We start from the raw sequence: 20,892 nt of genomic DNA on the forward strand, positions 1-20,892 counted from the left end.
TTCTGAAATCAGTAGGAATCTGGCAGAAGGAAGGACAGTAGTAGAGCCATGCTCAATGAGAACCTGATTTTCCTTTTGGGAACTGGAGTAGCATGTGTCTCAGGGCAAAATGATACCCTGCACGTGTTCTGTGCTTAGTGAAAGCTGTGTGCATCCAACGGAAGAATCTGACCTAGAATGTCAGCTAGGATTTTTCAGCCTTATGTCTTAAGTCTTTTTTTTTTACATTTACATTTAAGCCAGACCCTCTTTTTGATGTATATGTAAACTAGGCAGATGACATACAGAGAAAGAATAAAGTTATTATTGAAAAAAAGTTAAACAAACCCAAACAAATGAATGAAAATTCTGTATGTAAAATTATTTCTATCTCCAGTCTTCACAGTTGGCTTCTATAGTGGGAAATTGTACCTAATTGTCTATTAGGTACAAAGCCTCCTGAGATAAGGGCTGTGTCTTTTAGAGCAGTGAAAACACTGCTACTGCTCTACAATTATACTAAAATGCTAGAAATATGGGAGTGAAGATTCTCAACATATTTTTGGTTTGTCAATGGATTCTGCATGCAAACAAATTTTATAAAGTTTTTTATTCTCCATGTCAATGACTCTTAAACTTTTTTTTTGTTGATACAACTGAATTATCTTCTGCTGTACTTACTACATTTACAGTCCAAAGCAGATGCCATGTTGAGACAGTCATCCTAACTTCAACCAGAAGGAATCCACTTGGCTAAGACCTCATGCAGAATAATTTATTCTGTTAATTTGCTCTGTATAGTTAAATGTAGTGCCCACTTTCCCATGTTCAGTCCACCAGTCACATTAGCCCAAGTATTTCTTTATTACACTATACTGTGTGATATATTTTTCCTTAGTGCATTGTAAGGAAAAGCAAAGCATCAAAACTAAGTACTTGCTATTTGCTGGTAGTTGGTTTTGGAAAAAATATACATAGTCTGAGTCGTATTTATACAAAGCCCTATGTCGTCCTGCCAAAGATGAAGCAAAAAATGGTTAATATGAAGTGAATTTGTACTGGAAGGCTCTCATAGAGAAGCTTCATAATTGAAGGGAATTCAGGTCATATCTCAGAAAGCATCTTTTCAATTATATGTATATAATTGAAAATGTCCTTTACTTGCTTCTTGCTGAAGTTCCCATTCCATATGCACTTCTTCTCTCAGTGAAAAAAATTACTCTGAACCATATGAGATAAATACTGCATAACATTCATGCTCACAAGCATTACACTGTTGCTTACACTGAATTCAGTTTCCCCATAAACAAGTGCATTACCCTAATTTCAAACAAAATAAGATGCCTTCTCAAAGCCATAGGCAAATGATAAGCACTGTGCAACACTTGCCTTCAGCTTACCCATTCAGTAGAAGGAGATGCTTACATCACTGAAAAGCAGAATGCACTGGCAAAATAAGAATTGGAAGTAAGATCAGGTGGATGCTATTTTATTTCCTTTCTCGGTCTATTACAAATGAACTTACAACACCAAACAATCAGATGACTTAACATTTTAAGAACTTCAATCTGTTCCCATTTAACAGAGAAAGAAAACTCCCATTAATCTAAAGTGGGGAGGCTCAGGCCCAAAGTAGAGACTTTGACAGGGATACTTTGGAGAGGAAGGCCACCACATACTTGAGGCAATACAGAGAATTTAAAAAGAAGCAAAGAGATGTCACAATACATAACTGTGGCTAGCCAGACAACAATGTGCAAAAGGGCTGCTTCTTAGAAGAGCATGCACCCTTACAGCATCTGGCAGCAGTAAAGACTATGATCTGGTATACATTTATCTTGAAAGAAGTCTGTAACCAGTCCTCACAAATTTGCACAATGAATTTTAAAATTCAATAAGTGTATTAGAATTAGGTTGAATAGGGACTGAAGAAGCAATCTGCATGGAGCAAATGGTCTTCCTGGTGTACATTTTACAAATGTTTTTTTGAATTTGCAGAGTGATTGGCATTGTATAGTAAAGGAGAGTCAAATAGCAACTAAAAAGGCTGAAACTAGGGGAAGAGGATGGAAGAGACATTCATCAGCATCAGAGCTAGGAGGACCTGTCAGGTAGAAGGAAACACAGAAGTATTCTACAGGGCTTTGTTTTCGTGTGTAACTCCAACAGCAGGCAAGTCATTTTCAGGGAGGTTGAGAGGCATTCTAGGAAATATTTCAGAAGTCTACTTAATAGTGTGCATGTGGCCAGAAAACCACCTCAGGCCAGAAAGCAAGCATAGCCTATGCATCTCTCTGCAAAACAGAGCACAGAGAAGATATGAAAGACTAACTACTCAAAATGCACTCATACAAAGAAAGGCAACATAATAGTGTTTGCTTTTAATGAAGTAAAAAATGTAATTTTTAAGATTAAAATAAGGAAACTGAATGTTTTTTATAGTCATGAATATTAAAAAGACATTTCTGTAAGATTTTTAAGTAAAGGAGAAAGAAGAACTGGTGTTTTGTTGCTTGAGTCAGGGAAGAAAGGTCACACTTCAAGCAAAAACCTTGAACATAGATTCTGTAGACAGAAAGTCAGATCATCATCACAGAAAAAAAAATTATAGCCCTATGGGTATTTATACCAGAAACTCTCTATCCCTAGGAATCCTTGACTGGTCATCCAGTTTAAAACAGTTTCTAAATGTGACATAATCACCCTATAATACCACAATTTTGCAGTCTCAAAAAATGCATGCAAACTCAGAAGTAGAGTTAACATGGGATCCTTGACAAGTGGTCTAATGATAGAGAAGGAAACAAGTTACAGGATTCAAGATAAAGGGAGCTTACTGGAAGGTAGCAGCTTTGGTGTAAGCTCTTCTTTTTATCTGTACAAATTCTGATTCTCTCTGCAGTTCACTAGCGCTTTTGCTTCGTTTTTTCCAGGAGACTTGCTTGATAAGCATGTGGAAGCACTGCAGTTCTCTTCAATATTGGAAACACAGCATGAACACCTATCCTTTCTAAACACAGAGCGAGCATTTGCTCTTCAGATTCTTCACAAAGGCTTGATTAAAGTGATACAGGATTCTGGGCATAGGACCCACAAAATGGGTACTCTCTGGCTTTGAAACAAAGTAACTTCAATGATTTTCTACAAATAAATTCCCTCCTTTCTTAAATCTTAGTGGACTCTACCTCAGAAGGAGCTAATCACAACTCTTTGTTGAGGATGAGCCAAGCGCACAGCTAAGAATCTAATTATCACAGGACCAGAAGGACAGCAAGCAAGGCCTTCTCTCACTGTCACTCTACACATTTGTTTGTTGGGCCTTCTACCATAACCTGTCTTCCAGTCATCTGGTACCCATTGTTATTTTTCCCCACACTTCCATCACACAAAAGAAGGAATCATTGCTTTAGCATGGCTTTACCCCGACATAGATTTTGCAAAAATTTATGAGTTCAACTATTACAGCCAGCAGTGGCTAGAGAGCAAAGCATCATCATAACAATTCATTGACTGAAAAACTTAGAAATATATTATTTCAGAAATTTTGATATCACTCCAACCAGTTTAGTAGCTTCTGGTAATTTTAGAGACAGTCAATAAATCAATACTCCTCATGATTCTCACCAACGCCAGAGATAGTAGAGATGCAGCCAGACACTCTCTTCTCCAACACCAAGGAACCTTTTCAGCAGATCTGGTACTCCTGCAAATGTCTCCTTTCTGAACACAAGAGACCCCTCTGATCCTTCACAGACTTGGTGCCTCACCTCCAGGAAATATTTTTCCTGTGATTCCAGAAGTACAAGTCTTTTCCTAGTCTAAGTGATCCATTTCTACTGTCCAGTGTATTACCCAGACCATTTGAAGACAAGTACAAACCTATCCTCAAGAGAGCAGTGATTCCTGAATATCCAATGCCCACTGCAGCAGGAAGAGTTTTCTAAATAATACATGGAAGAACAGACTGTTAATTTTGCCAGTGCTTCCTGTATTAGATTAAGACAATCCAGAAGTAACCCAAATTTGACATAAACATGCTTAGCTATCATGGTGATCAGCTAGAAATAGAAATCTAAATAAAAGCATAAAGTAAAGTAAGGATGGTGTCTAATATTCTGAATTACGGAGGAGAGCATGACTTATCATACAGCACATCCTAGTAAATTTGTGAGCGACCATGTCAGGAAGGCACAGACAGGCATACACACATGGCTGTGGAGAGCATACTTCTTTTTTTTTCTTGGAGGGCCTGGGGGAAGCAAATCTCTCACATTCATGTTTTGTTACTATCTGAATCTGGGTGAATTGTAAAAAGGCCTCTTTAAAAGTAATTTTTTAAAGCATGCAACTAATTTCAGAAACTTGAAAGCACCATCTGGCCCATCCATACTGGATATCTTAAGACACTTATCTCAGTCCTACTTTCCTCCTCTTCCTCCCTGCCCCCCTTTAAATTTGAGTTTTCAGAAATAAATCTTGTGGTCTTTGGGCAAACTTACATTTTTTTGCTTTAATGTCACTTCCCACTAATGCCATTAGTTGACTTACTATCATTCTCAATCAAACATAAATCTCTGCTTGCTAAAGAAACAGAAATTTCTGGCCAAGCTGCTCAAAACTGTTCCAGCCACCATTTATGTTCAACTTGGAGTGGCTCTGCAGTCCTATTGAAATTCCATTAGGGTGACATGTAAGCTGGTTCTGAATTTTAAGTGGGCACTTACTTCCAGCAACAACAAAAATGTGTTTTATTGCTTATTAGTGGTATTGTGGTTTATTGCTTCTCTGCCGTTATGTGTCAGAATGCTACCTCAGTCACAGCATCAAAAAAAAGCAACTTGATTTTGGGAACTGTCTCAATGCCTTAGATGCAGCAGGTCACCAAAGAGATCAGGGAATGCCTCAGAACTCCCACTCAATGCATGTCTTGGCTGAGGCTTCCATGTACTGGCACAACGTGGTGTACTACCCGCTTTTTTTTCACAAAAGGAAAACCTGATCAGGTCAGAAAATCTTCAATAACTAAATGTATTTTTTGGCAATATTTTTCATAGTATTTACTTGAGACATCATGACAAAAAAAAAAACCCCGCAAGTCCCAAAATAGCAGAAACTGCTTTGCTGAAGCAACTCATATTTTGAAATTGATTTTATTTCCCAAAAAAAAAAAAAGAAGTCAAAATTGCAATGAGGATTATTTCATCCTGTTATTGACATGTTGAAATTTTCTGGCTGAACTGGAAACACGTTTTTATAAGCTTCACTCCCCAGTTTATCTTTCCCATGCAGTAAATAAACAGCAGTTAGGCTATGGTCATGTCATTGATAGTCTATTCCTTTACTACTGCTCCTTGCATTCCATCATGATTTATTTACATCTTCAGATGCAAATAAAATAAAGAATGCTTACATTTCATCCTTATGCATGCCTGTTCTTTTTCTCTCCTATACAGTCTTAGTGGTTTGGGGTTTTTTGAATAACACACCAAGCAGCCTAAGTAATAACTCTCAGGAAGATCTTCAACTCATATTGTCAAATGGGTTCTTCCAATGAGCTTAATAATTTATGGAAATTAGTCTAGCTCTTGCATCTTAGAAACCATGGATTTCCTTTCATGTAAATCAGATTCTAAACCTATAATAATCTGTGGACACATATAGAGTGAAATACCTTAATAGGTTTAGGTCTATGGCATAAAGCACAGTCAGACAATCACTAACCTCATTAACTTAATTCTCAGTGTCTGCAACCACAAACAATATTTCTATTTTATAGTTCATAATCCTCAGTCTGAAGTTTAATTTAGTAACAAAATCTCCATTTGTACTATATGAATTTAATTTCACTCTTACCATAGTTGTCTCTTGAATTGACCCAAAGCTGTTAATGAAGATGTTAACTGCAACATCAACTGGAATTCCTTAAAAAAAAAAAATTCTAGTGAGCTACACAATCCAGTAAAGGTACATTATCCTTCATTTATAGCTCTTTTATACTGGTTCCACAATGTCACAATGTAACTTTATCATTTTAAGTTAGTATATATACAGTTATCAAAGTCAATAGAAATCACTAAACCTCTTTTTAACCTAGTGATAAGAAAAAGGGAAAAATAAAAATCCTTAGTCCAGAAAGATAATCTTACAGAATTACACTGACCATATATCTAAATTAATAGTGCTTGAATTCTGTGATTTTCTGTTATCTCAGAATGAATAGGCCAGTATTACTTTTGCACATAGTGTAGAGGACAGAAGCAATTCATATTTCTAGCAGCAGACACTTTTAACTGTCAAGGTCATAATGACAACTATCATCCAAAATTACCTGCTTATGATTTATGATGAGATGTTTCCTTATGCTTTAAGAGCACACCTCTTTGTGCAAGTAAAGTACATAAGTCTTTACCTGCCTGTAAAATATGAATACAGGCAGGTAAAATTATTGCATGCATCTTTCACAGCTACACAGCCTTGGTGTGAAAGAGTTGGAAATGGTTACCAATTAGCCAAGAAAAATTTCTAGAAGTCAGCAGCTGTGAAGATATTAAGATGGCCTGGATTTTTTTCTCTTTTCCACAGCCAGGATTCCTGTAGTTGAAGAGGGATGGTATGACAGCTGCTACATCTGCCCTCTGTCACCCTGCGGGAATTGATTGGCAGTCATTTAATCTGGTGTTAACAGCGAGTTATCACAGAACAAGGAGAAGTGGCCTGATAATTGAGAGAACTAATTATGGACCACTACTTTTATTTAGTACCTCTATGGTGTGAGTGTCAGGATGTCCACTAGATGCAGGTATATCATTTACTGTTACAAATATTCAGTGGGTTTCTTCCTACTTTCAGCAACAAAAGAGATATAAGAATATATGAATACTGTTTTGACAGACTAAGCAAATACAGTGCTAAGTAATAAATGTTTCTTTCAACAGCATATTTGTCTGCATAAAATATTTTTATGTACATTTAATATATAAATTCAAACTCATTCTCTTGGTCACCAGAAATTTATAAAGATAAAATTTCATTTCTTCAGTTAAACCAATTTGTTTGGTTTGGGTTTAAAATCAGACTATTAAAGTGTGATGCTTTTGGTTATGCAATAAGCACAATATTCTTTTAATGCATGATGCATGTGACAGAGCACCGATCACACCACTAGTAGCCAAGAGTGTACTCTCTCTTCCAGATTTGAATAGGATGTGCCATCCAAGAAAATCTCTCATGTGTAAGGAACATTTTAACATGGGCAAACCACTTGTCAGAAAATGTTCTTTTTTCTTCCACCTCACTCTGAGTTAACATTACATATCCTCCCTTTCCCTTCTGTCTTGATTCTTACCAGAATGCCAGAAGGCTTATCAAAAATATAAAGAAATCTGCACCATGCTTAGTGATTACAAGCTGATTATGCTGAAGAACAGGTAGAGAAGAGGCTGGACGTTTATTCTTTGTGACAAGACTTGGTGCTGAAAACATATAAATATGGTTCTACAGAGAATAAGAAACAAGCAGTACACTTACTGAGAACTGAGTTTAATATGTTTATAAAACTGTTAAATAGAACTGAAAATAGCCTCTTCAAAAGCACAATAAACATTTAAGATTTCCAAATTTTTCATACTAGTGATATTTATGTTAAAGTATCTCTTAATGCTCATATAATTATATGAGGAGTTTTAAAATGAAAGAGCTGTTTTATGTAAACTGCATTGCCTATATGCAATAAAATTGTCAACAGCTTTTTAGTAGTACATTATTTACAGAAGGTAAATAATCTAATTCCTGAAAAGTCTAATTTACAGCCTAACTTGTGTGAATTCTTAGAGGTTTTGCAGAGAATATGTATTTCAACTTTTTCTTCTCATGTAAGGATTCACACACTCTACACAGAAGAATCCTGCACCATCTGACTACCAGGGAGATGTTTTAATTGCAGAAAATGTGTTTCAGTGCATTACCTATATGGATTCCTGAAGTGTGTAAGATATAACTAAAATATCTCTAAAGGATTTAATAATTGTATAGTTTTCTAATAGTGATACTGCTGATCCCAACTTTTTATAGTCATCTTAAAGGATGTCTATAGAGAAATCTGGTGGTTTAAAATGCTGTAAAGTAGAGTCTAACTAAAATGTAGGGCTAAAAATATATTTTTAAAATTTATTCTATAAATTCTATTTCTACACTTAAAAAGTCTTGTATAAAATAAGACCAACAGTAATAAAGCACCACATACTATTATGATAATGAAATCCTAACATATTATCTTTCAGCTCAAAAGGATAAATATCTTCTGCAGTTTTACACCATCTAGGGAGACTTCAATTAAAAAAAAAAAAAACAACAACAGAAATTTAGCTTATGAGTATTATATTTACAGATTTTTTCTCTGTGTGAAAAGAGTAAAAGTTAAACTCCAAAGATTAAAAAAAAGGCTGAAATATCTGACAAACCTTTGAAATTAGGCCTTATCCTGGGATCATAGCTGAGCAATAGTCTGTTCAAGATATTGCTGGTAGAATTAGCAGGTACTCTTGCAAGGTCTTCTGCTGATTGCTGCCTGCAAAAAAAGTTAATGAGTTACAATTAAGACAGAAACAATTGCATGCTTAAACTGAAGTGATTTTAAAGTAATGCCATAAATGTCATTTCACAAGCAAAAAATGTTCATTGTTTTCAGATGCCAAACTGTATAGTCTTCCTTCGCTTGAGAAGTTTCAGTATTTTTCAAGATTTATTACTTGTGTAATAAACACAAATGCTCTCTGACATATTCTTAACTGTAAACTTGGAAGCAAATAAACAGCAAATCACTAATTGCTCCCTTCCCTCCTAACCAAAATATGCAGAGGGACATGATTTCTTCATCAGTAGAAAGCAGCCACCTGAACTATATTTAGTGACTGTCAGATTAGGAACCTTAGTAAATTGACAGCCACTTTGTAGGTGCCAAACCATGCAGAGGCTTTTGGCAGTCTCCTGCTCTCACATGCCAGCTATTCCACCCAGAGCTGGAGGATTGCATAATCTCTTTGTCAAGTGCTAATAAAAGCTTTACTACAGAAAACAAGGCCTTGGACTCTCTGGTTTTGCAGAGCGAATTTAAACATCTTCATTACCTTGCCATTATTGTGCTGGGTGTTAAATGAAAACCATTGCTGCAATCAAAAAGAACCTGTGACAGGTAAATGTAGCTACAAGAGTACATGAAATTGGGTGTAATAAAAAGCAATATGGGTGCGTCAGTGCCCTCCCCAGGTACTTTAAACACCAAGCAGGCTCATAATGGTATGTAAATGAATTTGTATGTTTCCAGAACCTGTTCAGTGACTGTTCCAGTTTTGAATTCTGTCTCATAATCACTTTTCTGTCCCTTTTATGATTACTTTGCTTTCTGTCATTATAATTCAGTAACCAGGATGCCATATAAAGATAAGAGAAGCACCCTACATAGGTATAATTCATATGCATCAACATTATCACCTCTTGCAAACTAATGTACAAATGTATTTTAAAAAAGCACCAAGTTTATTTCCTTAATGTTTTCCATATTCAGCATCAGTTGCTCTTGCCTTCTTCACCCTGTAATTTCTTTTTTTCATTATTGTCTCCTATACCAATGTCAGTTTGACAGACCTACAGGTTATTCTGTATAACAGCTCGGTTAAGTTTTTTTTCTTCTCATCCTTCAGTTTCCTTCATGTCCTCTGGGATTTCTGCCTTATTCAAACATTTTTTGAAGGAAACATTAACTCTACAGAAGGCTTTTGACCAGTTAAAAAAAAAAAATCAATGAAAAAACACATTAATGTATTAGACCCCCTGATTTTAAAATGTCTAATTATGGTAGCTCCTGTTCAGCATTTTCTTTTTTGATTACTAAGAAATTAATTAATTAATAAATGTCAGCATAGCATGACATTGGCATTTGATCGAAAACTGGAGATGAGACCAGAGCCTAGCCCTTGAACAGCCTTTTATTAATAACCTTACCTTCCAAAACTGGTTTAGCTCAAAACATAAGGGCAAAGGGAATCAGATTTGCTGACTTGGTAGCACTCACTATGCCTTCCCAAAGAGATTTAATCTTCTCAGTTAACATTTAACAACTAAAAAATTTATAAATAAAACTATGAAGGAGTTCCCTATTATTAAAAACATGTCAACCATTATGAAAACATAAATGCATTTTATTACATCATAGTCTCCTTGATACCCATTAAGCATTTTATTGTTCAGGAAAAAAAAAATCAGATTTCTGTTTTCTTTGTTGTATTCAGGATATTTCTGAAACCTAAAGCTGCATATCTGCTTAGCTAGCCAGCTTAGCTTAGCTTTCCTTGTATTTGCATGATGTTATAAATGAGGAAAAAAATTGGCAATAAAATGGCACTAAATCCTTCTTGAAATTTTGACTACTAAACAGTAATTAGCAGGATACATACTCATTCCAAAAACTGCACAGAGATGTACCTACCAAGAAATATGTATCCAGGAGGATAGCTTAAACTATAACATACAGGAAGAGAAAAGAATTGTGGAGCAGCATTAAGTGGCTGCAGTATATAATTCCCCGCCCCTCTCTTGCAGGAAATACACTATAACCTCTGTGATCTGTAACAACCACATAGGTGAACTAATTGTTCCAGCAGAATTTCTCCAGAGACTTCTAATAAAACAAGGAAGCATTGACTTTTAGCAACATATGTTAACTTCCTGTTATGCATACAGATCTGCATGTTTTGTATACAATAAGCCTCTGCTAATTTAATATTAGAGCAATTAAAAAAGGAATATGTGCTCTCTTTTCCTAATAATTGACAAATTCTCTTTCAAACAATCCTCCCAGGGCTGAGTTTATAAGTTTTTATATTTTACTTAGAATTGGATCCTTATGCAAAAGAATTAGTTTATTTCCTCATTTGGTCAGGCAGCTGGAATAGATGATCATTGTAGGTCCCTTCCAGCTGAAATGTTCTGTTCTGTTCTATTCTATTCTATTCTATTCTATTCTATTCTATTCTATTCTATTCTATTCTATTCTATTCTATTCTATTCCATTCCATTCCAATTCTGTAATTTTGAGATGTGTTTGGTTTTCATTGATGACCTTTACCAAGGAAGAGGTTGCTACAGAAATATCATAAACCAGCTTTGTATGAATTTTTTGCTGTTACCACTAGCTGGACAAAAGGAATACAAAAGATAAAGATTATTTTCCATTTTCTAAAAAGAGCAATTCAGAAAATAATGTTCATTTAGCTATTAAAAAGGCAGGCAAACACTCTTTATGCTGCGTTTTATCTGATACAGAAAGGTTTATGCCACTGCTTCTTTGCAAGCCTCACATACTAACATCTAAAACATCTACATCAGATGTCTACAAAAACTACATCTATAAAACAATCTCCTTAATACTGACAACAGGATTTCTTTCTAAATTATGTATGTCCAGTATAATGCAATATGAAAACAAATCCAAGCAACAACTAATGAACAAACTTAAATACTTTTTTTTATTTTTGTCATGGGTTATACAAAAAAGTTCATTAAATAGTGAAAAACAGTAATCTGAACTACACAGGATAGCATAGGCATATAAATGAAATATAGATGCTCATAAAAAGCAATGAGGAAAAGAGAAAAAAGTTTGGGAAATTAAAGGAATGAGCAACAAACAGCAAAAGAAAGCCAAATACAGCTGACAGGTTTATTTGTCTCTATGAGTAAGAGAAATAAAGTGGTAGCTTTGTGAGATCTGAGCTGCACTGCAGAAGTATATTAATACAAATATCTGTTCAGGTTGTTTGTTCAAAAGCCATCCAAAAATTGGGCAAAGGAGACTTCTTGCACTGCGAAGACAGTGATGGGGAGAACAATGACAGCATAGCTTGCTGGTAAAGAACACCACAATCACATCTTCCACAAGTCGTTGGGTTGTGTTTTAAACTTACACAAGTGTATAAGTGCATTTGTCCTTGCTAATCTAAGAACCAAGTGAAATACAGTGACATTGGCTGTTTTGAGTTAGGAGGACAGCACTGAGATTCAGTAATTGCTACTTTTAAAGGTCACTTTGAATTAAGTCGTTGAAATAGCTACTGGGAAAAAAAAGCTCTGCTGAGTATCAGCCATATTTTCACTGTGGTTCTTTTACAGCATGCTGTCATTAAACAAACATCATTGAACAGCACACAAGGCAACTTCACCACAATAACTGGATTTCCTTCTGAGGGCCTTGCTGACCAAAATGCCTACATTTCACCTGCAAATCAATACATCAGATGTGTTCCTTGGGGTGAGTTAAGAAGTTAACCACACTTTTGGAGTCACAGATGAGCAAAAAGACCTAATGAGAGATCTGTTAATGGGATCTGTTAATGGGATCTGTTAGGTGCTTGGATAAAGAGGTTGAAACTATTAATGTGAGACATTTACCTACAGCCACAACCACCCCTGCTTAATTAGGCATTATGGAATGAATTAATGAGAGGCATATTTGTATAATGCATAGGACAAAAAGGATTTGAGCTGAGATCTGCCTTTCTAGTAGAATCTTACTTCAGTGTGCTAAAGGCTGAGTCCTACATAACAACACGCCAACTGAGAAGTTATTTACCATTTTTTCTAATTCAGCCTCCAATTTTCCCACTTGGAAAAAGCTGGTTACTTCGATTTCCACAAGTTCCAGCATGCATTTTAATTTTAATGCATTTGTTTCAGCCTGTGTTGAATGCATCTGGAGCTGATGGAAAGCATTAAGAAACAGGAATATAGTACTCTTCACAGTAATTCATGAGTTCTAAGCAAGATACAGTGAATAACAAAGGATAAGGCAACAGAAGCCTCACGGTTGCAATGAAGAAAATTTAAAAGCAAGTAATTGTAAAGCTAGAACTTTACCAAAAAAATTTTACCTAAGTAACAATTTAAAAAGTCTACATAATAAACATACAAAATACCCAAACCCAAAGTGATTTTTCTGTCTCTGAAAAAATAAAATGGAAAACAAGCAGCATTCTTGTATACACAGAAGTATCTTCACTTCTTCAAACAGTGTCCTCACAATGCAGAGAGAAAACAAGGTATAGTTTGTCTTTTGCTATAATATCCCTGCGTGAAATGCCTGGTCTTTCAGAGGTTACATCTGAATCAAAGAATTGCATTACATATTATATTTCACAGGACATACAGTAAGGTGTTCATCTCCTCTTCCACTGCAGCCCTACACATTTTATCACTGCCTTTGAAGATCATGATCAACATTTTAAGCTGATGGAAACAGCCTAATTATTTTCATAGTTCACTAACCAAAATCCAGAATTTTAGATGAGCAGATATACATGACAAAAGGAAACATGCATTATACTTTGTTTGAAATTTATATAGCTTTACATTTGTGTTAGGCAAATGTGTCAGAAGACATTATATCTCTATAGGTCATCATGACATTTATTCTCTCAGAGCTCACTGAAGTTACAAGGAGTCCTTTCCACATGCAGTGCTACAGGAGGAAAGAATATAAACAACATTTTACACAAACAGGAAGGAAAGCATTTTCATAGTTCTAAATTACTGACAGATAAAAATACATGATGGAAACTGATGATGGAAACTGACATTTTAGTCATATATCATTGCTGTGTACATATGAGAAAGGGAAAAATAAGTATGAGAAACATAATATCTATTATCCCACCATGTATTTTAAGTACAATTTTCCTGATATAAACTATCAGTGTTCTGATTTGCAGGCATTTGATTTTTTGAGTGCAGTAACTCTAAGCATAAAAACAAGTTAATACATATCAATGACATACTATATAACTCTTCGGAGTGATCCAATCTCTAGTATGTTTAATAGCTACATTTTCAAACTGTGCAAGGTGACATGTCTATTCCTAAAAAGATTAATTACAATTACCCCAATGAAAAGTGGTATCACTAATTATATTAAAACTATGGAACTCTGAGTCACCATTTACATGCCTTCATGAATGCAGTTGATGGCTAAACACCTAAAATGAGATATGTAGCTTCAGTACCAAAATTTGGAGGTAGTGCAGTGCAGTGAAAAAAAAGAGAAAGTTTCCTTCATAGCTAATTTTGAAACAGAAACCCAGATTAGGCACCCTGAATTGTGAACTGTGAGTTGAGGGGGTGAAACAGCTCATCTTTCATCTCATGCTGTAGACAGACCAAAAAGAAGAGTCTCCTAATGTGGACATGCAGACAACCTTCCTGCAGTTAGTGTCAATATCTGTTAGTGTCACTACTTCAGTCCTTGTCTTGCAGAAACCTCTTAAATCCAGCTTTGGTTTCATTATTCAGCATTCCCAGGGTTAGACACCTTAAGGAGTGTGGGAACATGGGAATCTGAAGTGCCTTATTATTCACTAAACTTGAGAAAAGCAAGCAGGTTCACCTGCCTGCCACAGAGCTGACAGCCCCCAAACCAACAGAACCAGGTTAGCATGGTATTTCACCTAGCCTGAATTAGTACTGCTCTCAGCAATGGTTTTTTGCTGAAGTTGGCTTGCTTGCTCCTAGCTTAGGCATCTCTGCTTCCCACCAAAGTCACCACCTGTGATCCTTGTGCATAACGGGTGTCTTGTGGTGTCTTGATATAGCACACAGATGTAAAACAGGATAAGCACCTAAACGTTTAAGCAACATTTTGGAATTAATTTATCTACATCAGTTCCACACCCCAATATTTTCTTTCCAAATGCTGTAAGTATGGAGACAATAGAAGGACCTTGGTAAAATCTAACCACCTGCATGGTGGTATAAGTGGAGATATAAGAAGAAAATGTAAGCTGAGATACATTCTATATAATTTGCCTTGACAACAGAATTTAGACCTATGGTTTTGCTTGGGCTTAGGTAAAAATGGTGCAATTCAACCCACAGATCAAGTTTTTTCTCGGTCTGGAAGTTACAATATGAAATTCAAAGTCTGTAACTTTTCCACACAATTTTGGTGTCTTGTCACTCCGGTGCTGAGAAAGGAGCAAATGTTGCTCACTGAGAGGGAAAGTTACTGCACGAGAACCAGTCCATCATGCTTAATTCCTGCTTTACAAGACAGCTTAGGTTTAGCTTGTACAGCTTTATCTTTTACTGCCCACTACATTTAACTATTTTCAAAACAAATTTGCAAACCTTCTGGAATGTGGCCCTATCTGTCTGGGATCACAGCTTTCCATGAGAGTTACATGACATAGAATAATAAAAGCATTGACCAACTGCAGTTACTACAGGGCAGAAGAATTTTTATAGGAACAAGACCTGGGCTCTGCAAAGTACTTATCATTGGAATGACTGTCAGATGTATCTTCTTCCACAACCAAATTCAGGCTTTCCTTTCAACTTCACTCCACCTCCTCCCACAAGGTGTATAAACCCTTCCACCACACCCACAAATGAAAATGTTCACAGACTATCAACAGTGTCTTCTAGATGATGAGAATGAAGAGAGACATGGTGCTGCTTTCCCACCATTTACATTTTGGAGTTGATCACCTACTACAGATAGAGAGGTGATATATACCTAAACACTTGATAAAAAAGTTACAGTTCATGGAAAAGTGGAGAGGACCCATGGTATAAAATATATTTTGAACTTTTACTTTAGTCTTAATAGGAAGAGCATGTCAGAAGCTTAAAGTTAACCAAGAGAAATTTGAGGACAGAGTTTCCAACAACTCTGCTTTAAACACATCAATGCCTTTTTTCCCTAGTTCCACAGTCTTTTGTTGTTGTTTTTTAAAAGAAGCTGTTTATTGAACCTTCGCATCTGTGACCTTTCTAAGCTTCTGCCCTGGCAGATGGCACAAGCCATGTTTTCTGGAGGGCTTAGAGGGCCATTTCACAGCTTCTGAAGTAGCTGATATGCTTTATTCAATACAAGCCAAATATGATTTGTACTCCTGCATTGTGCATAAGAAAAATCTCTGTAGATATTATACAGTATTTAGTAAATCATCTACAAGGATATAAATCTCCATGAGGACAAATGCATAAAGGGGAAGAGGGATGCTGTTTTCAAAGCACAGTCCTGCTATCCAGACAAAAGGATGAGATTGAGCGACTGAGGTTTTGCTCTCAGCATTGCTATGGCATTAGGGACACTGAGAGATCTTCAGAAGTGAAAGCTGTGCAAGTGAACAGCTGAGTCATCCTAAAACTATAATTAACAGGGATAGCTGTGATGATGACCACAGTCATTACTGGTTTTGTTAGCTGCTATGTGACACTATTATTTATCTATTCCTTCACTAACACTGTAATAACCAAACCTCCCTTTCCTTATGATTTTATTTGTCTAGAGATCTTGTGCACAGTTTTGAGTAGAGACCTTCCAGGCTGCTAAGGATTGTGGGGATAGCAGCAGCAGCTCAAACACCATAAAATAACTGAAGCATTTATTATGGTGTAACAAAAGGAAAAACATTCTTCAGTAGTCCTCTAAGTCACAGCTAACTGTCCCACATGTTTAAGAGAAGCAAGGTATTATGAGGAATTATGAAGAAGTTAATAAGAACAAAGTAACAAAGGTCATGCAAGTATGGGCAGTCTGTCAGCAGGAAAGAGATCAACTGACTTAATCCATCTGCAGTGGTATAAAAATCATCTGTATTAAGTATGTGAAATTTCAAAGTAAGCTTTGTAAACAGTAATACACTTTTTTTTCTTGAAGGGATGGGCCCATTTTTTTTTTAAGACTTTCCATGGGAACAAAAGGCAAAAGTTTTGTTACTAAAGCTTTGTATTTCATTGCACTTCGCATCTGTGAAAGCCAGTTTCTCAGATTTATGGTGCAAAACTCTCTATTACAACATTTTAGGCCCAATATGTCAATTTCTTTGTTAATCAACAAAGATTGAGGAATCAGACAGAAGTATAATTATTCTATGTTTCACTTGGAAAGCCTGAGGTAAGAAGGAAAATTATCTAAACGTAGGATGTGAAATCTTACATCTGTTCTGAGAAAGCATTAAATCAAAGTAAAAACCGAATGATTAAGCATCAGCTTCAAGAAACCCTTCAAAAAAAACCTGGGAAAAACAGTTTCAGGAATAAATGAAAATAAGATGGCAAATCAAGCCACTATCACACAATGCACGGAGAAGTACAGCATCATGAATAATCACCAGGGTTTGCTCTAAGATACAAAATAGAATTTTCCTGATTTAAGGAAGCAAATATCTGTTTATGAGACAATAATGAACTTTTTATGGGGTTTCTAATCAGCTTTTTTTCATCTTATCCTAAGAGTAGTTAATTTCATGCCAGAGGGGCACATTTGGCAAAAGGCTTGTATTCTGGAGAGCCATAAAAGGAAAAGTTCAAGTATGCTTAATTTTTATCCAAACAAATTAATGATAAAGTCCCAAGCCAGTCTTGTAGCCATCCATTTCTTAACACCAAATTAAGAAACTCAGGCAGTAATATGAGATTCAATATAAGTTTTTCCTAAATAATGACTTGCATATATTTGAATTTGATTATAAAGTTTGCAAGAGAAGACTGCTCTGTATACAATTACTATTGCAGTGTTTTGTTCTCTTGAAAAATTAAAGTTTAGCTTTTCACATGCTGCAAGGAGATAAAAGGCAATAATTTGTTACAATTAAGCTTTAAATTTTATTGCACCGGTAACCAATGCAAATTAAAGGTGGATTAAGAGTTTAACTTATAAATGTACATTTACATTAGGAATTTGTACTATTCAATTTTATAAATCATACAATTTTTTTCTTTTGTTAAAAAATAAAATGCATTCTTCTAAAATATTTCTTTCATGATTACTAGGAAATTTTTCATTTAGACACTTCCTTGAGTAGTTTTTGTCAACCCTTATAGTGTCACCTGATTCCCTCTCCACTGACATTGTGTTTTGGTAAGATTCTGAAGAAAGATGGTTTGCTTTTTTCACAAAGAAAAAATTACTACTAGTAGGCAACCTCTTTTACAACACAGAGTGCCACCAAATCAAGAAGTTTTGTGAAAGATCATCTTAAAAATACTGATGATTGGAAGTTTGCCAACAGTAGCCTGAGTTAAGAGAGCACTGGGCAATTTCTCTGCCAGACAGAGTTGATTTACATTGCTCATTCACATGACAGGTCTTCCAGATGCCAGCCACAGAAACTGCAACCCCACTACTACAAGTGGTTGTCTCTCAAGCTGTGAACTTCAGCTAAGCAAGATATAGACAACTTGGTCATTATTCAGAAGATCAAACAGGACTCATTGCTATGGCAAGTCTTGCCAGCAGCACTGCACAATGGATCAACACGTACTGGATTCACCAGTATTTTTGCAGACAGATTCAACCGGAAAAGTATAATTTTGGAAATGACAGCATGTATTCAATGTTTTTTCAATTGTATTGGTGACAAATGACATCATATTTAATGGTACCAAGAAATACAGGGCTTAAAATAAAAACAAACAAGAAAAATCTACTCACAAAGATAAAATTACATTGCTGTTTTGAATTCTGCTAAGACTAAGTCAAGAACAGGGGGAAATGCTGGCTATTTAAACAAGATCATGGAAGACCTGGATTCAGTTCCCAGCTGCCTAACTCACTTTCCAAGGGCTTCTGTTCTGATGCCTGTCCTGGGAACATTGACATTTTTCTCCCTGCTAAAAACTGTCACAGTAGCTCAGACCAAAAGCCTCATCCAGAACTCAACTTAACTTTTAAAATGGAAAGAATGGGTTGGGGTCATTTCAGGTGAGTCATGATCACATTTAAGACATATCTTCATGATTCAAATCTAAGGACAAATATAATTTTTTAGGTTTGATATTAAAAAAAGAGAAGGAAGACATGCACCATATGTAGAAACATTCTAAAATTTAAGGTTACAAATAAACATAACACTCAATATTTGAAAAGAATGGAAACTTTAAAAAGTATTACTTGAACAATGCTTCTTTCTGATTATTCCACTTTTACTTTGCTTTTTCTTTGGAAAAAGTTGATTAATGTTAAATAACTAGTCTAACATTCTGTAACTCTTCTTTTATGGTCAAAGAAGAAATACATTTTAACTTTGTCTAAATAATTTTAATATTTCAGTCATAGTAATTTTCTATGCTTACTGGCAACTTATCATAGTCAATCAATCTTTTCCTCAGATATTTACAATGTAACACTAAAAAATGAGTAAGGCTGGCCAAGAAAATTATAAAAATAGCACTCACAAATAAAATATTGTCCTATGGATCACAACGTAAAGTGTGGTAGGCCTTAGAAAGAGGGAGCATTTTTAACATCAATTAATCATAGGTGTCCAGAACACATCCTCCATTCAACGGGGCAATCACAGATTATAATTTCTGTATTTTTATAGGGAGACTATTCCATAAGGGCATACTTTATAGCAACAATCAATAAAGACACCTCCATAAAAGTTATAGAATTATACATGATTGATGAAAAATGCTGAAGACCTTAGTTCTATTCCACATGCAACAAGAATATGTGTAGGACAAGCCTTCTCTTACAGAACTAGCTAACCAGAAGCTGAATTTCATCATGACAGTTTTGAACCCTCCCCAATACACCTGCAACATGATGCTAGACAGCACAGCTCTATGGGACCTTGCTATTGAGAACCCATAAACAGCAAGGCACTGGGTTGAAATCCCCCACAAGAAAAGGAACAATTACTGTGGCTGAGATTTTCCCTTGTACTTAAACAGAAGACTTGATGCAGAAGGAACACAATGACAGAACTTAGCTACGATGCTGGTCAAACTCATTCCCACCACAGACCCCATCCTTTCAGAAGAAAGCACCACCTTCTACTTCAATTGCCACATAGCTTCCACTGTTAAAAACAGGGCAGGATCACCATCATACAAAAGCATAAAAGAAAGCAGGAACATACGATGGACATAGATATTGCTTCTTTTTCCCTTTTCCTTTCTTTGAAGACTTCTCTTTGGAATAGACTTCTTCAACCCACAAGGAGAATGAGATGAAACATAAAATCGCTAGTAAGAACTTCATCTTGAAGGTTACGCTTCAGAGAAATCTTCAGTCTGTTGTAAAAGAAAGCAGTTAATGTAAGTAGGGCTGGATATGGCAAAAGGAAATACATACCTGGGAGTTGGGTTTTTTGTTGTCCTTCATTGTCCTGGGAAAGAAAGTCTGTTCACATGTATCCCTGACATGAAACTGACTTAGGCAATTTCCAGAGAGTCAAGCAGCTTCCCAAAGTTGAAACTGACAGTGAGGAACAGATTTAAATGCAGGTTTGTTTCAGTGTGTTCAAAAAATGTGATGTCTTTCAAAGACTGCCTAACCAAATACATTCAGAGGCTTGGAAATGGGTTCCTCACCAGAAATGTATCAACTGCATTAAATACAATGTCAACCAGTCATGTAGCAAGGCGAGGAACTGCAAGCTCTCTGTGACCTTGCACAGATAAAATAGCAATCATTTCAACGTTGGTTATGAGAAGAGGTTATAAATACAATTTTATGTACAGAATTTAAACACAATAATTTTGCATGATACATTTCCACTGCAGAGCCAGCACTGACAGGGCCTTGCAAAGATGACTAAACACAACCCGCAATACTATGCTTTATTGCATCGTGCTCAACGTAATATTTAAACTTCTCTGGGGCAAAAGCACGTACCCCTAAGGCCAGGAGATGAGCCTGTGTCTGGCCAGAGGCAGCCCCACCTGCCCCTGGCCACAGCACTGCGGCACCCAAGGCATTTTCCATTTCTTTGCCATCATACAGATAATTCTCATGCATTTCCTTGGCCCAACAGAAATCTCGCAGACGCCTCATAACCTGCTGCTTTTTCCACTTTTATTTATTTGGGTTTTTCCCCGCACTGTTCTCAAAGAGCTGTGCCTCTCCCTCTTTTC

General features: G+C 36.0%; 1 protein-coding gene across 1 annotated transcript in view; it reads right to left on the reverse strand.

The window, feature by feature from the left end:
• Window positions 1-20,017, reverse strand: part of GLRB (glycine receptor beta) — a gene marked incomplete at both ends in the record, with an annotated part of 43,847 nt that extends 23,830 nt beyond the window's left edge. The window contains 3 exons of the mRNA XM_084203820.1: window positions 5,833-5,900; window positions 8,439-8,545; window positions 19,896-20,017. Coding sequence (XP_084059946.1) covers window positions 5,833-5,900; window positions 8,439-8,545; window positions 19,896-20,017 — 297 coding nt within the window. The remainder of the gene's footprint in view (window positions 1-5,832; window positions 5,901-8,438; window positions 8,546-19,895) is intronic.
• Window positions 20,018-20,892: the final 875 nt, after the last annotated feature.

This window comes from Fringilla coelebs (assembly GCF_963513975.1).
Source record: "Fringilla coelebs genome assembly, chromosome: 4".
Classification (NCBI taxonomy): Eukaryota; Metazoa; Chordata; class Aves; order Passeriformes; family Fringillidae; genus Fringilla; species Fringilla coelebs.